The following is a 16,737-nucleotide window of genomic DNA, read 5'->3' on the forward strand; positions in this document are numbered from 1 at the left end:
TCTTGAGAAACCTAAATTTTTACTATTAGTGGCACACATTTCTTTTTCATCTCAGTTAGTAACTTTTTCTTGTTAACGCAAGTACGTAACATACCAAACATGAGTTGAGGGACCATTGGCCATACTACTCCAGAGCTCTTCCGGCTCTTGTTGAGAAAGTTCAAGCTTACGCCTATGCATTACTGTCGCTATCTCATCCAGTCAGCGAACTTGAACGCACAGTATCGAGGGACACCAAAACAATCTACCTCATCAGACCAAGGAATTCTATCCTGCGCTCGGTGATAGCAGTAGCTTTATTAGCCCGAACAACGGCACTCCTCATACCCCATGCACCCTTGAGCATAAGATATTTACAAATGAGGTTACTTGGCGAAGATTGTTAAAAGTTGCGAGAGGTTAACGACTTTTGCAAAACGACGACTTTTGCAAGATCACAAAGTATCCCCAACTGATTGAAGATACCAAAGACAATGCAACAAATGTTGATAAAAAAAACCAAGCTGCGCAGGACTTAAGGTATATAATCGACTGGCAGAACTATAGTGTTTGTTACGCATATAGGTGCTGCTGTGGATGCTGTGGATGCAGTTGAGGCATTGGACTTCTGAGCCGTTCTCTATTGAAGTGAGGCTACCCTGCATACAGGTTGGCAGGTCAGTCTATCCAGACGATTCTCGGATCACGGAGTAAAGCTAGGCCGATTGTTCTGATAAGAACAGCTCAATTGGGCAAAATCGCAAGTCCAACGAACAAGTTTATTGTTATCGATAGCACGGACCGCTCGCTTCGGTGAACGTTTCATCTTTAACCTCAACAAAGTCCTGTCCAACCAGATCACTTCTGAATCCCTCCATTGGGCAACCCACATTCAGTGCGTAGGTGTTCATGTCCAGCCAAATTATAGGCCAGTTATTTAAGTGGCTAAGAATAAGAAGGATCTTGACAGCATGAAAGTTGACTAGAAGGTCTTTGCACCCTATAATAAGCCCTTTGAAACAACCTGTAGTTAACAATATAGAAGGTGCAAATTTCCACAAAACTAATATCCTCTATTTTCGCCATCTTAATCCCAATAATGTACTTTGTTAGATGTCCTCCTCATCGAGTATTTATGAGTTACGAATGTACTACCCGTGCTGGAATAGGCCCTCCGAACCAATCGACCTCCACTACCTCCAGAAGTCGCGTTGTTCCCGATTCACAGCAGCTTCAGCCAGCTGTATATACTATCTAGAACGGATGATCTAATGCGTATTCTGGCATAGGCAATACGCTGATATCATGCGTGCCAGACGGAAGAGGCATGTTCTCCTTCATAGGACTGAGCAGATTGACCAGCCACATTGTTAGCACAATTAAGGCCAGCCGAAGCCCGGGATAAGATATGCGGGAAATTCCGAGCTCCTTGAGATACGCAAAAGCAGGTTCATCGAGTTCATCCTCTTCCGATGCTTCCTTCAACATCAATTCAATGATATAACATGTCGCAGACCTTGTAGCATAGCATACCCAAAGAAAGATTGGCACTACAATGAGCAGAGTTCTCCATCGATCGCCCAAAACTGTGCCATCGCCAAAAAGACCATCAATAGAAAGCACACCTTCTCGGTCAGCTGCAAGTAGGATATGGCACTGGAGGATAGATATCTCTAACGAGTGGCAACCTAGCCAAGCCATTGCCTTGGAGTGGTAGTTCCGAGTACACGTCGAGATGTTGCGTAATGTAATGTACACCAAGATGGGGATGCAGGAGATGTAAGGGTGTAGAGAGTCATACGAACTGACACTCAATGTTGAAGCCTTACTGAAATAGCAATATGTAGCGAACAGACCAGCTAAAACAAGGATCAACCGCAGACTCAAGATGATCTGAGTGTTGGCCATCCTTTGATTGACGATAGCAGTAACCATACCGATGTAGACAACGTACATATCGAGCGTGGCGTAGTATATCCACTGATCAGCGCTCCACTGGATGTTGAAAACGATCTTAAATAGCTCGAGCATCCACCTGGTAAGTGGAGTTACAAACATCACAGAAACGAGAACACCAGAGACACACACTTTGGCTGCCAGAACCTGTGAGTCGTTGTTGTACTCTTTTCCAATCGCCAGAGTCGCATAGATGACGAGGAACCAGAATGAGGCAAGTGGTGCTGAGTAGTAGAACATGTAATCCGTCTTCATCAAATACGTCAGAGCGCAGCTCAGGGTATTCAATCGTAGTAGAGTAGATGCCACACGCTTGAATGAGAAGTCGCCGGTACTAATGAAATAACAAGTATGGCCATAACCAGTCTGGAATATGTAGGCAGCTATACATAGACGGAAGAGGATATAAATGGAAGTAGGTCCTTGTTCAGCTCCGGTCCACTGGTAGATGAGAACGAAGCACTGCATCCATCCCTTCCATTCTTCGGTCTGTTTGCGAGAAAGAAATGGTTCGTCTTGCTGGTGGCTGTTTTCTTCCCCTGAAGGGAATTTCTCTGGAACTAGCGTTTCGGATGCTCCGCCTGCTGTTGGAGACGCTTCTAACTCTGGAGCGCAGTTCTCTGGAAGTAACATTCCAGATGTCTCGTCTTCTGTCAAAGGTAGGTGCTCTGGGCACCTTGGTCGCGTCCGCCGAATTGTGACAAGTAAAGAAACCAAGCAGGCGGCACAGAGGATAGCAAAACCATCCAACTCCCAAAGCTTGCTACTTTTGGCCATCATCTGTGTGCGATCTGAAAAATAGCACATCAGTAAAACCAGAACGAAGGACCCTGTTTGCATGTTGAGCAAGGTCCACGGAGCCTCCTTTACAGACAACAGGTGCAGGATCTCGCATATGACGCATGCGGACAGATAGACAATACCAACAGCAATAATGATGCGGTATTGACTGACGCCATAATCTGTACAGCAAGTTCCAGTATGGTGATATCCTTGGATGCGATCGAGTTTGGCGTTACATCTCAGATTGAGGACAATGTTGGCCCGAGCCTCGGAAACCTGATCGATGACATGCATTGCTTTCGTCAGAGGGTCAATCCATGTTTTGTTTTGATTGAGGGTAACTCCGACGATAGACCATAGGATAGGAATCCTCCTTTTGTGCTCTGTGTGGCGTAGCCAATTGTGAATATCTGCGACTTCTGAAGTCCGCCTAGCACTGGATTTGATATCTCTCGTGTGGTTGCCTTGATAACAAGGGCCGGAAGGAGGGCCATAAAAGATTTGGTTGCCAATGCCGTCTCGTGGGTCCATGGGGGCGGTGAATGGGTCGCGATGTGGCGTATTGTGGTTGATAAACTTGGACAGCTTATTGATACGGTTCTTGTATATGTGAAAACGAGTGTGCCATGGAACACGTCTTGTGGTGTTTCCCTTGTGATTAGTGTACCAAACACCAGCAGCCACGTAGATTATAGCAGGTCCTTCTTGATCTTCGATAGCTGGCGGGTCCATCTTCTCATCGGCGTAAATATCGAGGTTTTGAACAAAGCCTCCCTCTTCTTGGAGCGGATTTCCGTGACTTCCGACCCAAACGTTTGACAGGCGCTGGATCATCTGGCCATCGTACGTCAAATTGACGTTATCTCGTAAATTAGGGAAAGAGGCTTGGTTTTTGTCATGTTCGTATTGTTTCCTGTTGATCTGGGGATTTCCTGCGTTAGTACCCTTGACTATCGTACGTCCAGCTTTAACGTACCAAACGACCGAAGGCATAGGCAACGTGTCGGGAGGTTGAGTCACCCACGACGACTATACGGCGGCCTTCGGTGCATTGACGAATATCGGTTGAATCATATTGGTGGAGGATACATCCGTCTGGCTGCCATTGATGGAAAGGATATCGATTCCCTTGTTCGTCTGGTAGATCGATCCAGCGACCGGTGTTTTGGACAGCGCGACAGCGGTAAGGGTCGTCTCCCGGTAGAAAGGTCTTGAAGGCGACGGCAACCAGAAAGAGGATTGCCACAACCGTGGAAATTATCCTTGATAATGGTAAATCCATCTCTTTGTATCGGTTGTTGTGTTGCAGAGTAATGTTAATTGAAATAAAATGGCTTAGAAAGAGTCATGAAGGTAAGTGTCGCTAGTACACTGTTTAGGGGAAGAGATGAATCTAGCACTCATGTATGGAATTGATAGTTGGTCCCGTCTTGGCGATTCTGGGAAATCGTAGGAGACTACCGTCCGCCCATTCAAGGTTGGGAACTGGAAAGTTTAAGTACGCAGAACAAAACCTCCAAAACGCGGATGGGAACGGGAATTGACTGAATTCCACAGGCGACCAATAGTTTCCGGGGCTAGGCCTTGTCAAACTTTAATTTCTGCTGCTAACCATCCCTTGAAGGGCGAATGTCTCAGTGACCGTTACAGCCCAACCATAATGTCAAGACTTCATTGTATGACTTGATAATGACCCAGTTTTTGACACGACGTTTACTGAGACATTTGTGAGTCTAGCCAAGCTGGGTGACGTGACCCATCATAATTGAGACGGACGCCACTAATAACAATGAACGGTTGACAGACTCAGCTGGACGCAAGGGATATGATAAATACCAATTGTTCTTGGCTCATAACATCAACTGGGTAGCCGAGTTAGGAATGGAATCATTGGCAAGGGGATTTTGAGCCAATACGACAATCAGCACGAACACGCCCACACAAGACAATAACTAACTACTCCATTGAGTATAATGCTATCACTTCAGAGATTGTACATCCTTTCTATTACAACTCAAATAGAAAACAAGTAGTAGTGGAGTCGGCCCCAATGTTCAAATCACACAGAGATCACATCACACCTCTGGCCACTCTTCTCCCCTGATATAATCTTCCATAGTGTATACTGGAACATGGACACCCAGCTATCGTAATTGTAAGCAAGAGTCAATAGCCCGAAATGCGAGTACTTACCTGGTCTGGATGAATAACGCTTGGATCACCACCATCATAGCCAAACTCTCCAATGTACTCGAACATATCCGCCAGTTCCTCTCCGATACAACCAGGAACGGCGTGTTCCAAGACTTTGCGATCTAAACGCTCGTAGCGGCACGTCAACCCATGGATCTTTCCCCACAAGGCGGCAAATTCGTTCCAGCTAATCAAGCTGCCATAACCGAGCAGATTCTTGCCCGGTTCAACCTGGACGAGCGCCTTGGCAAATTTGCCTTGTGCGTCCGGTATTAGCGATATAGACTCTTCAAGAAAATCCGGGATGGGATATATACCTGTGTCCTGTCGCGCATCGACAAGCGGGACAAGCGCATCTCCATCTGTGGGAAGGCTCAGTAGAAACGTGCCGTCAGGTTGCTTCCGATATGTTAACTTGACTCTTCTCCAAAGCAAATAACAGTATGCTCTGAAGCTACAACTCACCTTCGCCGGGCGGGCAAAACTCAAACCCTTCTTCCAGTTCGTAGCATATAGACCAACCTGCAGATATGAAGTCTTCTTATCCAGTGTTGGATAAGTCGCCTTGAGATACTCTACTCCCTCCCACTTCGCATCGAAGTGGAGATTGTGGGTATACTTACCATTACTCCATTTTCGCGTATGCGAAAGGGTTGAGAAGACAAGTCGGTCCAAGGTCTCGATGGTAGCATATGCAGCGTCTATGATGTTGCGACCCTGCTGCTTTTCAACTTCGTAGGCGACCTCAGTCTCGGTTCGGTTAGTTGAAGCAGCCAGGTCGCGTGTTTTTGGGTCGTACACGACTCCCCAGAAATCAGTGACCCCAAATACCACGTTCGATCCGGCAAAGGCCGACTTCAAAGTGATAATGTCATTGATGTCGGCTTTGACAAGCTCGACTCCTTTGTCTACCCAAACTTGGCTCGACGGCTTGGTTGGATCGCGAGTGACACCCCGGATATGCCAGCCTTCCTCTTTAAGGAAGACGTCGGCGACAGAGGCACCCTGCTACTAGTCAATACCCTGAACGCAAGTCATAGTCCTGACACAGGATGTTTCCTTACTTGGCTGCCTGTAATGCCCAGAATTGTAATAATCTTTTGCGTCATGATGGTTGATGTTTAAAATTTGTTTTGTTCTCGATAAGTTCAAATGTGATAAACACAGATCCAAGTCCCTTGACTACAATTATACGAAGGACATTATATAGTGGAATGATGTACACCTGAAGTAACGGTAGGCTTGTGGAATTAAGTCAGGACGGTGCAAAATTACACCGCTCGTCCGCTGCGGGCTCTTAGCTCAAGACGGACATTAATGTCATAAGGACCGAGCCAGAGAAGACTCTCATGAAAAACACAGATTACTATTCATCCCGTATTTACATAACACAATGCCATCATGTCAAGAATAGCCAGTATTGTAGGTGATTTTGAAGTTTAGTAATGCAACGCCATAGTGGTGCCTTCAAGTTGAGGCTGTTACTGTCGGGCTGATAGTTGCTCCTACGCCGGTCTCCACTGTCAATGTAGACAATGCCACATCCCTGGGACACTTTACGTCACTTGTAATTGCACTACATTACTCTCAATTAAAAATAAGTCCGATTCTACGATTACAAACTGTATTTAGGTTCCCAAGTAGAACTTACTGAAAGGCGATTTAGTAAACTGAAGTTTATGCATACTAAATGATTAATAAACAGTATAATTAGTATGATTTTCATTTACTGAGTCTTATCTTATAGATAAACTCTACTGGGATGTTATTACTGCCCTTCATGTTCATCTTCGTATCTGCAACACTGCAATCGGTTCCTTTACTCTTGCAATCTATTATAACGTCATATCAGCTATGGCCAGTAAAAAGCTCCAAGAGTTTCTCAAACGTAATGAGTTTGTAACGCTTGACCAAATGTGTGTCACAAAAGCTAACGTCGTTCAAGGGAATCATTGGAAAATCACCAACCGCCACCTTCATTACAGGATATAGTCAGCGCAAAGTCGGACTCAGGAGCCATCTGCATCTGTTCGTATCAGCGATCTCGGAACTCCATTCTTCCATATACTAACAGCTGCAGTAACTTGTTCAGATGCTCGAGTCGATCCTCGTGACTACTTCGGCCTCAAGTTTGGAGGTAAATCACATAAACCCAATGCTGCAACTTCGTCACGCTAATGCAAATCCAGAGGCCTTGATAATCCGCAACGCAGGTGGTCGCGCCGTTGATGCTTTCCGAAGCCTTGAAGTTATGGGAACCATCGGTCCCATTGACCTGATCGTTGTGGTTCATCACACTGGTATGTAGCGGTTACACTACAAATTAAGCAAGGGTGCAGTTATCTAATCAACATTCAGACTGCGGTGCGGTGTTTACTACTGAGGAGGAGGTCAGGTCGAAACTCAGTCATAGAGCACCTGCCCATGCTGATTCAATTAAAGACAAATGGTTTGGAACCTTCAGAGAGTAAGTGTTATGCGTTGAAGAAGCTTTGCAGTACTAACCGGCCATTAGTGTTGGCATTGATGATAGCATTCGTCAGGACGTACAAGAGATTAGGAAATGGTCATTCTTGCCGGAAAAGGCTCAGGTTGTAGGTTATGCACTTGATATTGAAACGGGGGCTATGAGGGAAGTAGTCTCCTAAATACCTACACATCAAGTCAGTAGTAAGTAGGTATAAGTTAGATTAATTCACTTGACTGTTTATTTTCCTACTCGCTGTCTTGAGATTAAAAAATGATTTTTTTGTAGTGAAATTATTTTGAAGATTGCAGTCTATCTACCCGATCAAGTTGACTTTTCCGTTGAATGGATTAACTAGAACAAATTCTTGATTATCGATCATGCCATAACAATAATAATAGTAATTTCCAATGCCAGGTTAAAGTAGAGTTCAAATAGAGTGAGATATACATCCGAGTCAACTGGCTCAGCTGTTGTTTACAAAATATTAAGCAAGTTTGACAGATCCCTCGTAGCGTTAAGACAATGGGCTCATGCCTCATTATTTAAAAAGTAGGTCTTGCACATCTTGTGAAATAGTTGACTCGTTCTATTATGTAGGCAAATGATAACAACTCTAACAAAAAGATTCCTTCCCACATACACAGCACTCTCACTTTCAACACGTTACAATTTACCCATAGTCTTAATCTTCTTGCCATACCAGGCCTGGGATTGAATGTTAGCACCTTGTCAAGTTCAGGGGCTGTGCAACTCACAGTTTCATATCCAGCTCCGATGATATAGTTTCCAATCTTCTTCAGTAGCCAAGGGGTTGGGACAGAGATTGCAATGGCTCTTGCCTCTTCGTCCTTCTTGTTCTTGTTCAAGAGCGTATTTGTAGGAACAGATGGATCCAACATTGCTGGCCGTGCTAAACCAACAATGTCTAGAGAACCGCTTGCCAAAGCATCTTCTATCACATTGCGGCTACGGAACCCGCCTGTGACAAGTAATGGCAGGCCAGGGAATTGGTCTCTAATGGCTGTCGCAAAGTCAAGGAAGAAGGCTTCTCTGGCCTTTGTGCTTTCTTTCTTGACAGGTTGGACTTTATCCGGATCGACAATACCCTGTGGAGAATGTGAGTGATAGACCTATTAACAGATTGAGAGAGGAAACATACAATTGGTTCTTCATAGCTTCCACCACTGATTTCGAGAAAATCGATCCCGGCGTCTGTGATTAAACGGAGTTGCTCAATACATTCCTCTAGGGCTTGAGAAGACTGGTGATCAACTGAGTTGAACTTGATACCGATGGTGAAGCTTGATGGCACAGCTTTGCGGATTGCCTTGATAATGTCCACTACAATCTTCGCCCTCTCCCTAGCTGAACCGCCATATTCGTCAGTCCGCTGGTTAGTCTTGGGACTCAAGAATTGTGAGAGGAGGTATCCGTGTGCTCCATGCAGCTCTATGCCGTCGAATCCAGCATCGGAGGCAAGAACTGCTGTCTTGACGAAGCGATCTTGAACGTCTAGAATCTCCGTAACTGTCATGGCTCTTGGCGTTCCAAACAGCAGCCTGGAGGCCACCGCCGCAAATACTCCTTTGCCGAGTCGCAGAGGGATAGCGCTGGGAGCAAGCGTCTTGTCGAATAAACCTCGATTGCCAGCGCCGAGTGGAGATTGCCGGCCGGGATGGCTGATCTGGACCACAGTAGGAGTTCCACCGATTCGAGAAGCAGATGCCCACTTCTTCCAGCTGTTTAGAATGCGGCTCCTGTCAATGGAGTCATTATTGGCAATATCCCTAGCCTGGCCCAGATGGCGAGGATCAACCTGCACGTTCCCTGCAACAGTCAGTGAGCAATGGCTTAATGGTTGATGGCGCAGAGTTCGGGAATACCTGTGATTATAAGTCCCCAGCCACCGTTGGCCCAGGTCTTGTAAGCAGTATAGACTTGATCAGTTGGCAAAAGGTCCTTATCTGCTATGTTCTCTGCCATGGCAGACTTGGCCAAGCGGTTTGGTAGCGTTAAGCCATTTTTCAGCGTTATCGGTTGCTCTATGCGAGAAGTCATGGTAATGAATTGGTCAAGAATTCGATAGGGCTCTACATGCGATGAATGACAATAAGCTGATGCCTTGATGCTATGAATTGCTGCTCTTGAAAACTTATAAGTGGAATTTTCTATGTCGGCAGTGTGAATCACGCTAGGTTTGTCCACGGCATGAAATTAGACCGATTGCAATTTTAGGTTATGGAGTCGGCGTAAACTTGGGTCCGTCCGTGTTTCGGCCGAGCCACCTGTGATTAATCAATCCCGCACCAACTTCTACTTTCCTAGGGATCCGTTGATTGCCACTACTGGTCTCATGCTGATAAATAATCAAGCCATGGGACGTGGTGTGTTAATAGCCCCGATGGTCTAATGAGGTTTTCGCTGGACAGGAGTTTGTGCTGGTTGACGCAACCACTGCTGCCTTTGCCAAAGTCCGCAACACTGAGGCCATGTTTTGCAGGCTTGTAATGCCACAATCTGTGATCATGGTATCATAAATGTCTTACTATTGCCCTGTCAAGTCGTGCTGGCTTCCTTCCATTGCCAAAGAACCTCAATTTCAGCTTGCGGTAGACCTACAGGATTATCATCGCAATCTTCCGTTACTAAGTTTTGGTCCAGATTGACCCCCTCACCAGGAGTGGTATTTACCTTAGATTTCTAATTTCAATGAATAACTATTAGTTAAACATGAATAATCAAGAAGATCAAAACACATTTGATAGAGGTAAAGCAGTTGACAAAATGCAGTCACCCAGTTCTTCGACCACTGCTGGAATAACTCTCAATTTAAGCGATATGAAAGGCGGAAGATATTGAGCTTCCAACCAGCATCATACGTCTAATGGGCGTTGTTATTTGTGTCCAAAAATTAAATTATAAAAATAATAGAAAGATCCTAACTTTCTGTTCATGTGTTGGCTAGTTAAATAAGAAGCAAGTTGACATCTGTGACTGGTTGAATTCACACACTCATCCTAATAAAGCTAGACCATCTCTCCTTCTGAGTCGCGACCATTTCTGGCCCCTCTTAAATAGAGACTATTGGTTTCTCACCGCAAAGCTGAACACCAACATAGATTAGCCAGTAGAACTATTGACTCGAGTGAGCAGATTACTAGCTCAAAGAGGAAATATTGTTGATTCTGCACTGACAACACACACAATTACCCCTGCAGTAGAGTCGCGACCTAGCCATAAATCATTGCAAACCTACCAATTAAAATGAGCGAGTTGGGTTAGAAAATAAATAGAGCCGTTATCCCCTGTCTACATCACGAGTCCAGAGCCCAATAAAGCCTGTATTTAAATTAAACACGGGGGACGGCTAGTAGGGGATGCATGAAAATAACTCTCTTAAGCAGCATAAGCGCCTGATTTCCTTCCGCTATGTTCATAGACTTGAAATTTATTCATTTTGTCCTTCGTCAGTGATCTACATCTTCCATCATTCGGTGAAGATTATCTCAGCATGAAGCCATCAAAGCGCCTCGGGGCCTTCTTGGCCCTCAACTTGTCTCTGGTCCCAACTGTGCTGGCAGCCTCAAACTGCGATCAATTGTCCGGCAGTGTTTACACCGGATACAACGGCTTTAAATTCGACATTCTATGCGATACTTCTACAATCAATGGAAACATCTTTGCCTATTATTCTAACGGCGATGAGTTTCAAGATTGTGTAGACAGATGCGATTCTGTTCCCATTTGTGCCGTTGCATTGTATTTAGCCGGCAGCGGTGACTGTGCTTTGATCAACACTTATCAAGGCACTAGGTCATTTAATGGTAACGATGTTGCTATGAAGAGACCACCGGAAAGTGCAACGACGACATCTGCGGAGTTTACATCATCAGAGGCATCATCAACTGAGGTTCAATCAACATCAACAGAAGATTTGACCACTGAGACTTCATCTATTGAGGCTACAACAACCGTGGTTTCCTCTACAGAGGTGTCATCAGCTGAAGAGGTTTCGTCGACCGAGGTTTTGACAACAGAAGATCCATCCACAATGATTTCATCCATTGAGACCACATCATCAGAGGCTACTTCGGCAGAAGGTTCTTCGACTGAGGTTTTGTCGACAGAAGACTCGGCTACTGAGACTTCTACCATTGAGGCTACGTCATCAGAGCCTTCTTCGACAGAGACGTCATCAATAGAGACTTCCTCGGCAGAAGCTACATCTACAACTACATCTGCTGCAACAACATCGACATCATCAGAAGCTTCGTCAGAGTCTGCATCAACTTCTCAAGATTATACTCTAGTTACTACTACCACAGACTCTCCCTACACTAGTACTACTAGTATCGAGACATCAACCGATGACTGCGACGATGAGACGTCAAGCATTGAGACCTCGACCGTTGGGGTAACATCTACAGGAACAGGATCCGAGATACAGCCCACGACTCTACCCACCGATAGCCTGAGTTCCCCTGCTACAACCATTCAAACATCAGAACTTTCGACTTTGGCCTCCTCTGAGGCTTCTGCTCCTACTTCAGAAGCGTCTTCTTCAACGACTGCGGAGACTCAGGCTGAGACTCAGAATTCTGTATCAACATCTCTGCCAAGCTCTGTTACTAGCGAGGCCTTCTCTTCTTTGCCTACGTCTTCAAAGAATACGGTGACCGAGACTCATACAACCTACACCCAAGTTACTTCCTCTTCGGATTCATCTTCTAGAACCACAGAGCATGGCTCTAAGACACTTTCAGCCTCTGGTGTCACTACCATGAAGACAAACTCTGCAAGCGGTCTGGCGACACCTTACCCTACTTCTGACTGCGTCTGGACTGTTTACCTGACCATGGTTGAGTATGTCACTTGCAGCACAGGTGTAGTTCCCGAGACAGCAATCACTACCACATATGTCACTGCTGATGGCCACGGTGGAAACTATAGACCTCCAGTGGTTACACTGCCTTCCGGTTGCATTGGGGGTTATCAGGTAGATGCTAGCGGTCACAGCTATCCTGTGGCGCAACCTACAAAGGGATCATACGGCAATATTCCTGACCACGGGTATGACCAGCCGTCTGTTCGACCTACACCAGGATCATCAGGCAACTCTCATCCTGGTTACGATAATGACAAGCCTCATGTTCCTGCCCCAACTGCAGAGTCACATGGGAACTCTGAGCCAGAGTACAGCAATGATCAGCCTACTGTCCCTCAGTCCACACAAGGATCGCACGCCAACTATCCTGACAACAAGTATAGCCAACCCTCTGCTCCTGGCTACGTCTCACCATCACAAGAATCCAACAAGAACGAGCCTCAGCCAACTGGAAGTGAGGCTGCCACAACAACTATTCCCGCATACGGACCTGGTGCCCCAGTGAATCCTCCAGCGTCATCGGCTGTTCATCACGGACATGTAGGTAACGCAACGACCTTCGCAATCTGGACCACTGCCACAGAGGAGAGACATGCACCCAGCGCTAGTTCATCAACTCCTGAGGAGGCACCGTATACACCAGTGATTGCTTCAAGAGCAAGCAGACATCAGGGCATGGTTTGGACACTGATCGCTGGAACCCTCATCGCTCTGATAAATTAGGCTTACTTATGTAAGCTTGCATAAGCAGTTAGATAGCTTATAGCTGAGTTGTTAATGATGTATATGCTTCGAGGTATATAATTTTAATGTCAATAATTTAATTATTAATCATGATAGAAGTCTTGCGGTAGAATACAATAGTCATTACAGTCTGTCCCTCTTATAACACACTCAAAGTGACATACCTCTTCAGCGATTTCTGGGACGTGTAAATTTTTAAGACGGCACATACTTCATGTAATTAGATTAATAGGGCCTTATATCCTAAGTTACTAAGGCAATCAGATAGATCTAAACAAGCTTCACCTGCATCTTGCTTCTGCCATGTCCTCTCTATGATATCAAATGTTGCCTTCATAGTACCAAATGCTTTGAAACCACATACCAAGTCCATGATCTTGGAAATCGCTGGCCGTTGCTCTTTACTGGCATAGATGCCAGCCACACAAAGCGGCCAGGCAAGCCACCGCAGCCATGGTGACGAATTGATGCCTTCAAAAGACTGGATTAACTGCCTTGCGCTTATCTCGAGCTCGGAGGTCTCGCTACTGTTGATCAGCTTAGTAGAAAGGGTATATGTGCGGGCCGCATAAATCCAGATCCGCGTTAACGGTAACCTTTCTTTCGACGAAGCAGACGAACAGCCATACGGAGATCCAGATTGATTGAGAAGCAACTCTAATAGCCGAGTGTGTTGGGTCTTGTCCTCTGTATTGTCATATTGGTCTAGCTTATCAAGACCGTTGTTGAGAATCCTCTCGATCGAAGTCGCTCGATAAATCAGCTCATCTTTTGACAACTTGCCACTTATCATCTGATCTTTCTTCCACTGTGAGAGAGTTGAAATATCGCTTATAACCAGCAGAACCCAGGTTTCACATCCAGTTATCTCTTCAAGGTTTGCACTGGGCTTCTGGCACAAGTGGCTGTGTCGCAGCTCGGAATGATAATCAAGTAGCTTTGCAGGTTGGTCAAGTACCGTGCTGGAGATGATATCGGCAACTAGCAGAATACTAGAGAAGAAGCGAAATACCCCCTGTTCGGTATTCAAGGCATGGACTGCACCCGGCCAAGAAGGTCCATATAAGTTACTGAGCACGGTGGACATTTGCCGAGTCGCGCCAACCTTGCCATGATGCTCGAGGATTTGCTGGAATAGGTTAGTAGCGGCATCCAAATGGGCCTGCCAGTTTCCTGACGGCGCAATTGCAAGTTCAAAACTAAGCTGCTGCATCATATTTGCGAGCAGTTGCACGGTATCAGAAAGACAGTTCTTGATGCCACGTTGATGAAGGTTCTCCAAGTCGCGCTGCATACTACCAAGGGCGACGCTAGCCTGCGTATGAATTTCGTCTAATGTTTTTGAGGCACAAGCCTCTTGTCCTGGGCCAGCATGAGCAGGGACAAGCCACAGGACGAGTGAAGAGATGCTAACAATACTGCTCATGAATCCGGTATTATTCATGGCTAGGGATAGCAACCAGACGCGTCCGCCTTGGGTGATGTATGGTCGGTAGAAGGGGAAAAGAATGGGGAAGATGTAGTCCATATATACTGCAACCAAGGCTACGCCATCTTCAGGCGGACTTATCGTTGGTGAGGTAATTGGTTCTGACGATGGTGTAACCAATGAATAATGAGTTTCTTGGGCGAGAGGATCGGAACATGGCCCCGGTGTATCGGGTTCCGAGTTGCCATCGATTCCTTTGGCGATGGTCTTCATTTGGGCAATTCCGCGCCGACGTTTTGCGCTTCTCTTAACCTGACCCTTTATCAGTGTCATGGCTTCACGCTGACGATTTTTCGTCTCCATCCACTGGGGCTTTTGGAGGGAATAGTGGCAATCGATCTCTAGCGCTGCGCAAGCGCCACAAATTGGCAGTGACTCGTCGCATTTTTTGTGGCGCAAGCGACACGTCCAGCAGGCTGAGGGCTTCATTCTGCCAGTCTCATTCTGACATGACTAAACGATTGTGAGAAATGGTTGGCGTTGTGGAAATTGGAGGAAAGCCTAATACGCCGCAACATCTCCCACTTTATAGAAACCCGCTCGGAAAACCCCGCGCGGAAGACTTCCCGAGCGGAAATTGGTGAGCTAGTACAGTCTTGGCCTAGTATCCCCATATGCTTCAAGAACTAAGAAGCCTTTTTGCAATGCAGAATTGAAGTGATCAGTGGAAATGTAAGTGGGGCCAGTTAAATGTCCCAAGTATAAAGGAATGGTATGTTGTCTGGAAAATGTAACATATACAACAATCTGTCTTTGCAGACATTCCTCAAAGCATACTTCTCTCATCTTCAACACACGTCCAACATGAAGGTGGCAATCCTTGGAGCCACAGGCCAAAACGGCACATCGATTGTTGAGGGCTTACTCGCATCGGTCGAACCAAAATTCGTGAGTTTCTATCGGATCTGAAAAATTGTTCTAGCCCTCACACTGAAATCAGGATATCACCGCCCTTGTCCGACCTTCCTCATTGAAGAAACCCAATGTCATTGAGTTACAGGGAAAGGGCGTCAACATCCTGTCATTCAGCCTTGATGACCCCGAGGACCATCTCGCAACTCAGCTAAAAGGCATCGATGTTCTTATTGTTTGCTGCCTGCTTGATGAAACCATTCTTGCCAACACAGCCAAGAAGGCAGGGGTGAAACGATATGTTCCATGCTTTTACGCTACGGTCATGCCCAGAGGCATCCAAACTCTGCGAGACAACGTAAGTGATGTTTTAGCAATACTTTACTGCAATATCGAGGACTTACATGTCGTCTGGATATATAGAAAGAGGCTGTCTTGGATCACATTCGGAGACTGCATCTCCCCTACACCGTTATCGACGTCGGTTGGTGGTACCAAATCAGCCTTCCACGTCTGCCCTCTGGCCGCATTGATCGCAACCTTTTTCTCTACAACACTGCTATCGGAGGCAATGGTGATATACCTTGTGCCAGGACTGATTCCCGCGATGTGGGCAAGTATGTTGCTCGTATCATCGCCGACCCAAGGACATTGAACCAGAAGGTCTTTGCCTACACCGACCTTCGCACTCAGCACGAGCTATATGATACAGTTGAGAAACTCAGTGGCGAAAAACTGGAAAGAAAATACGTACGTTTCTCTATCGTTGTCAGAATCTTGAGACTAAGCTGGATGCTGACTTTTTACCTCCCAGTGCTCTGCCGATGAGATTGAAAACGGTATCGCCAGAACCAAAGGTGATCCCAACAAGATGATGGATTACTTCCAGTTCACCTACCAAAAGTCATATGATATTATGGGAGAAAACACACCTGAATACGCACGTTATTTGGGCTACCAGATCGGCAAGGATCTCTATCCCGACATGGAAAGAATCTCGTTTGAAGATTTCTTTAAGGAGACATTGGAGATTGGCTTGAAGCCAATGTATGAAGAATATGGAGATCTGCTGCGAGGGACTAGCTCTTTCATTTTCAAGGGTGAAGCTTGAATGAAATGAGCTACAGCAATGAATGTGAAAATAATGCTAGAATGGAGAATAGATTACATATTGTTGAGTGAGTCTAGGGTCAGGCTTTTTTTCAGACGTAACACTGTCACAGTAGGTAATTGACCGGGGTGGTAGAAAGGCACGTTAGTCTACGCGTATATAAATTCATGCGTGGAGTATTTGAAAGTTTGATCCGAATCAAAGAAACAGATTTAATTAATTCAAGGTTGCGAATGGCACCGTAGCTAGTGGGGTTCGCTGTACTGACGTAAAAG

At 45.8% G+C, this 16,737-nt stretch overlaps 7 protein-coding genes across 7 annotated transcripts; 3 read left to right on the forward strand and 4 right to left on the reverse strand.

Annotated features, from left to right (window-relative positions):
* Positions 1-782: 782 nt before the first annotated feature.
* Positions 783-4,179, reverse strand: EDB82DRAFT_455007 (10 TM acyl transferase domain found in Cas1p-domain-containing protein). The gene is made up of 3 exons (XM_025732359.2): positions 3,695-4,179; positions 939-3,639; positions 783-874 (listed from the first exon to the last, which is right to left on the reverse strand). Exons 1-2 carry the CDS (start codon positions 3,998-4,000, stop codon positions 1,234-1,236), a joined length of 2,712 nt encoding a protein of 903 aa, XP_025591292.2. The 5' UTR covers positions 4,001-4,179; the 3' UTR covers positions 783-874; positions 939-1,233.
* Positions 4,180-4,744: 565 nt separating this feature from the next.
* EDB82DRAFT_564194 (uncharacterized protein) lies at positions 4,745-6,020 on the reverse strand (the record flags this gene model as incomplete). Its single annotated transcript, XM_025732358.2, has 5 exons — positions 4,745-4,862; positions 4,912-5,168; positions 5,229-5,310; positions 5,377-5,916; positions 5,976-6,020. 5 exons carry the CDS (start codon positions 6,018-6,020, stop codon positions 4,794-4,796), a joined length of 993 nt encoding a protein of 330 aa, XP_025591291.2. The 3' UTR covers positions 4,745-4,793.
* A 745-nt stretch (positions 6,021-6,765) lies between these two features.
* EDB82DRAFT_421714 (carbonic anhydrase) lies at positions 6,766-7,559 on the forward strand (the record flags this gene model as incomplete). Its single annotated transcript, XM_065607605.1, has 6 exons — positions 6,766-6,806; positions 6,857-6,939; positions 7,004-7,048; positions 7,101-7,211; positions 7,270-7,378; positions 7,427-7,559. The coding sequence occupies 6 exons, from the start codon at positions 6,766-6,768 to the stop codon at positions 7,557-7,559; spliced, it is 522 nt and encodes a 173-aa protein (XP_065465244.1).
* A 400-nt stretch (positions 7,560-7,959) lies between these two features.
* EDB82DRAFT_482290 (uncharacterized protein) lies at positions 7,960-9,596 on the reverse strand. The gene is made up of 4 exons (XM_025732356.2): positions 9,265-9,596; positions 8,541-9,208; positions 8,137-8,487; positions 7,960-8,086 (listed from the first exon to the last, which is right to left on the reverse strand). Exons 1-4 carry the CDS (start codon positions 9,437-9,439, stop codon positions 8,045-8,047), a joined length of 1,236 nt encoding a protein of 411 aa, XP_025591289.2. The 5' UTR covers positions 9,440-9,596; the 3' UTR covers positions 7,960-8,044.
* Positions 9,597-10,892: 1,296 nt separating this feature from the next.
* Positions 10,893-12,989, forward strand: EDB82DRAFT_549386 (uncharacterized protein; the record flags this gene model as incomplete). Its single annotated transcript, XM_065609546.1, has 5 exons — positions 10,893-11,481; positions 11,512-11,795; positions 11,829-12,005; positions 12,048-12,083; positions 12,123-12,989. 5 exons carry the CDS (start codon positions 10,893-10,895, stop codon positions 12,987-12,989), a joined length of 1,953 nt encoding a protein of 650 aa, XP_065465245.1.
* A 246-nt stretch (positions 12,990-13,235) lies between these two features.
* On the reverse strand, positions 13,236-14,991 carry EDB82DRAFT_570156 (fungal-specific transcription factor domain-containing protein; the record flags this gene model as incomplete). Its single annotated transcript, XM_065609898.1, has 2 exons — positions 13,375-14,991; positions 13,236-13,253 (listed from the first exon to the last, which is right to left on the reverse strand). The coding sequence occupies exons 1-2, from the start codon at positions 14,926-14,928 to the stop codon at positions 13,236-13,238; spliced, it is 1,572 nt and encodes a 523-aa protein (XP_065465246.1). The 5' UTR covers positions 14,929-14,991.
* Positions 14,992-15,133: 142 nt separating this feature from the next.
* EDB82DRAFT_482293 (uncharacterized protein) lies at positions 15,134-16,602 on the forward strand. The gene is made up of 4 exons (XM_025732352.2): positions 15,134-15,387; positions 15,440-15,709; positions 15,775-16,101; positions 16,166-16,602. Exons 1-4 carry the CDS (start codon positions 15,214-15,216, stop codon positions 16,460-16,462), a joined length of 1,068 nt encoding a protein of 355 aa, XP_025591286.2. The 5' UTR covers positions 15,134-15,213; the 3' UTR covers positions 16,463-16,602.
* The last annotated feature ends 135 nt before the right edge of the window (positions 16,603-16,737 follow it).

The sequence above is a fragment of the Fusarium venenatum genome (genome assembly GCF_020744135.1).
Source record: "Fusarium venenatum strain MPI-CAGE-CH-0201 chromosome Unknown EDB82scaffold_1, whole genome shotgun sequence".
NCBI classification, from domain to species: Eukaryota; Fungi; Ascomycota; class Sordariomycetes; order Hypocreales; family Nectriaceae; genus Fusarium; species Fusarium venenatum.

Bases quoted from the DNA above. Each gene is read 5' to 3' on its own strand.
- EDB82DRAFT_455007 (XM_025732359.2), bottom strand. From the start codon at position 4,000: ATGGATTTACCATTATCAAGGATAATTTCCACGGTTGTGGCAATCCTC. The intron at 3,640-3,694 runs GTACGTTAAAGC...GGAAATCCCCAG, and splicing joins CCTATGCCTTCGGTCGTTTG to ATCAACAGGAAACAATACGA.
- EDB82DRAFT_482290 (XM_025732356.2), bottom strand. From the start codon at position 9,439: ATGACTTCTCGCATAGAGCAACCGATAACGCTGAAAAATGGCTTAACG. The intron at 8,488-8,540 runs GTATGTTTCCTC...CATTCTCCACAG, and splicing joins GAAGCTATGAAGAACCAATT to GGTATTGTCGATCCGGATAA. The intron at 8,087-8,136 runs GTGAGTTGCACA...ATTCAATCCCAG, and splicing joins TCGGAGCTGGATATGAAACT to GCCTGGTATGGCAAGAAGAT.
- EDB82DRAFT_482293 (XM_025732352.2), top strand. From the start codon at position 15,214: ATGTTGTCTGGAAAATGTAACATATACAACAATCTGTCTTTGCAGACA. The intron at 15,388-15,439 runs GTGAGTTTCTAT...CACTGAAATCAG, and splicing joins CATCGGTCGAACCAAAATTC to GATATCACCGCCCTTGTCCG. The intron at 16,102-16,165 runs GTACGTTTCTCT...TTTACCTCCCAG, and splicing joins AAAAACTGGAAAGAAAATAC to TGCTCTGCCGATGAGATTGA.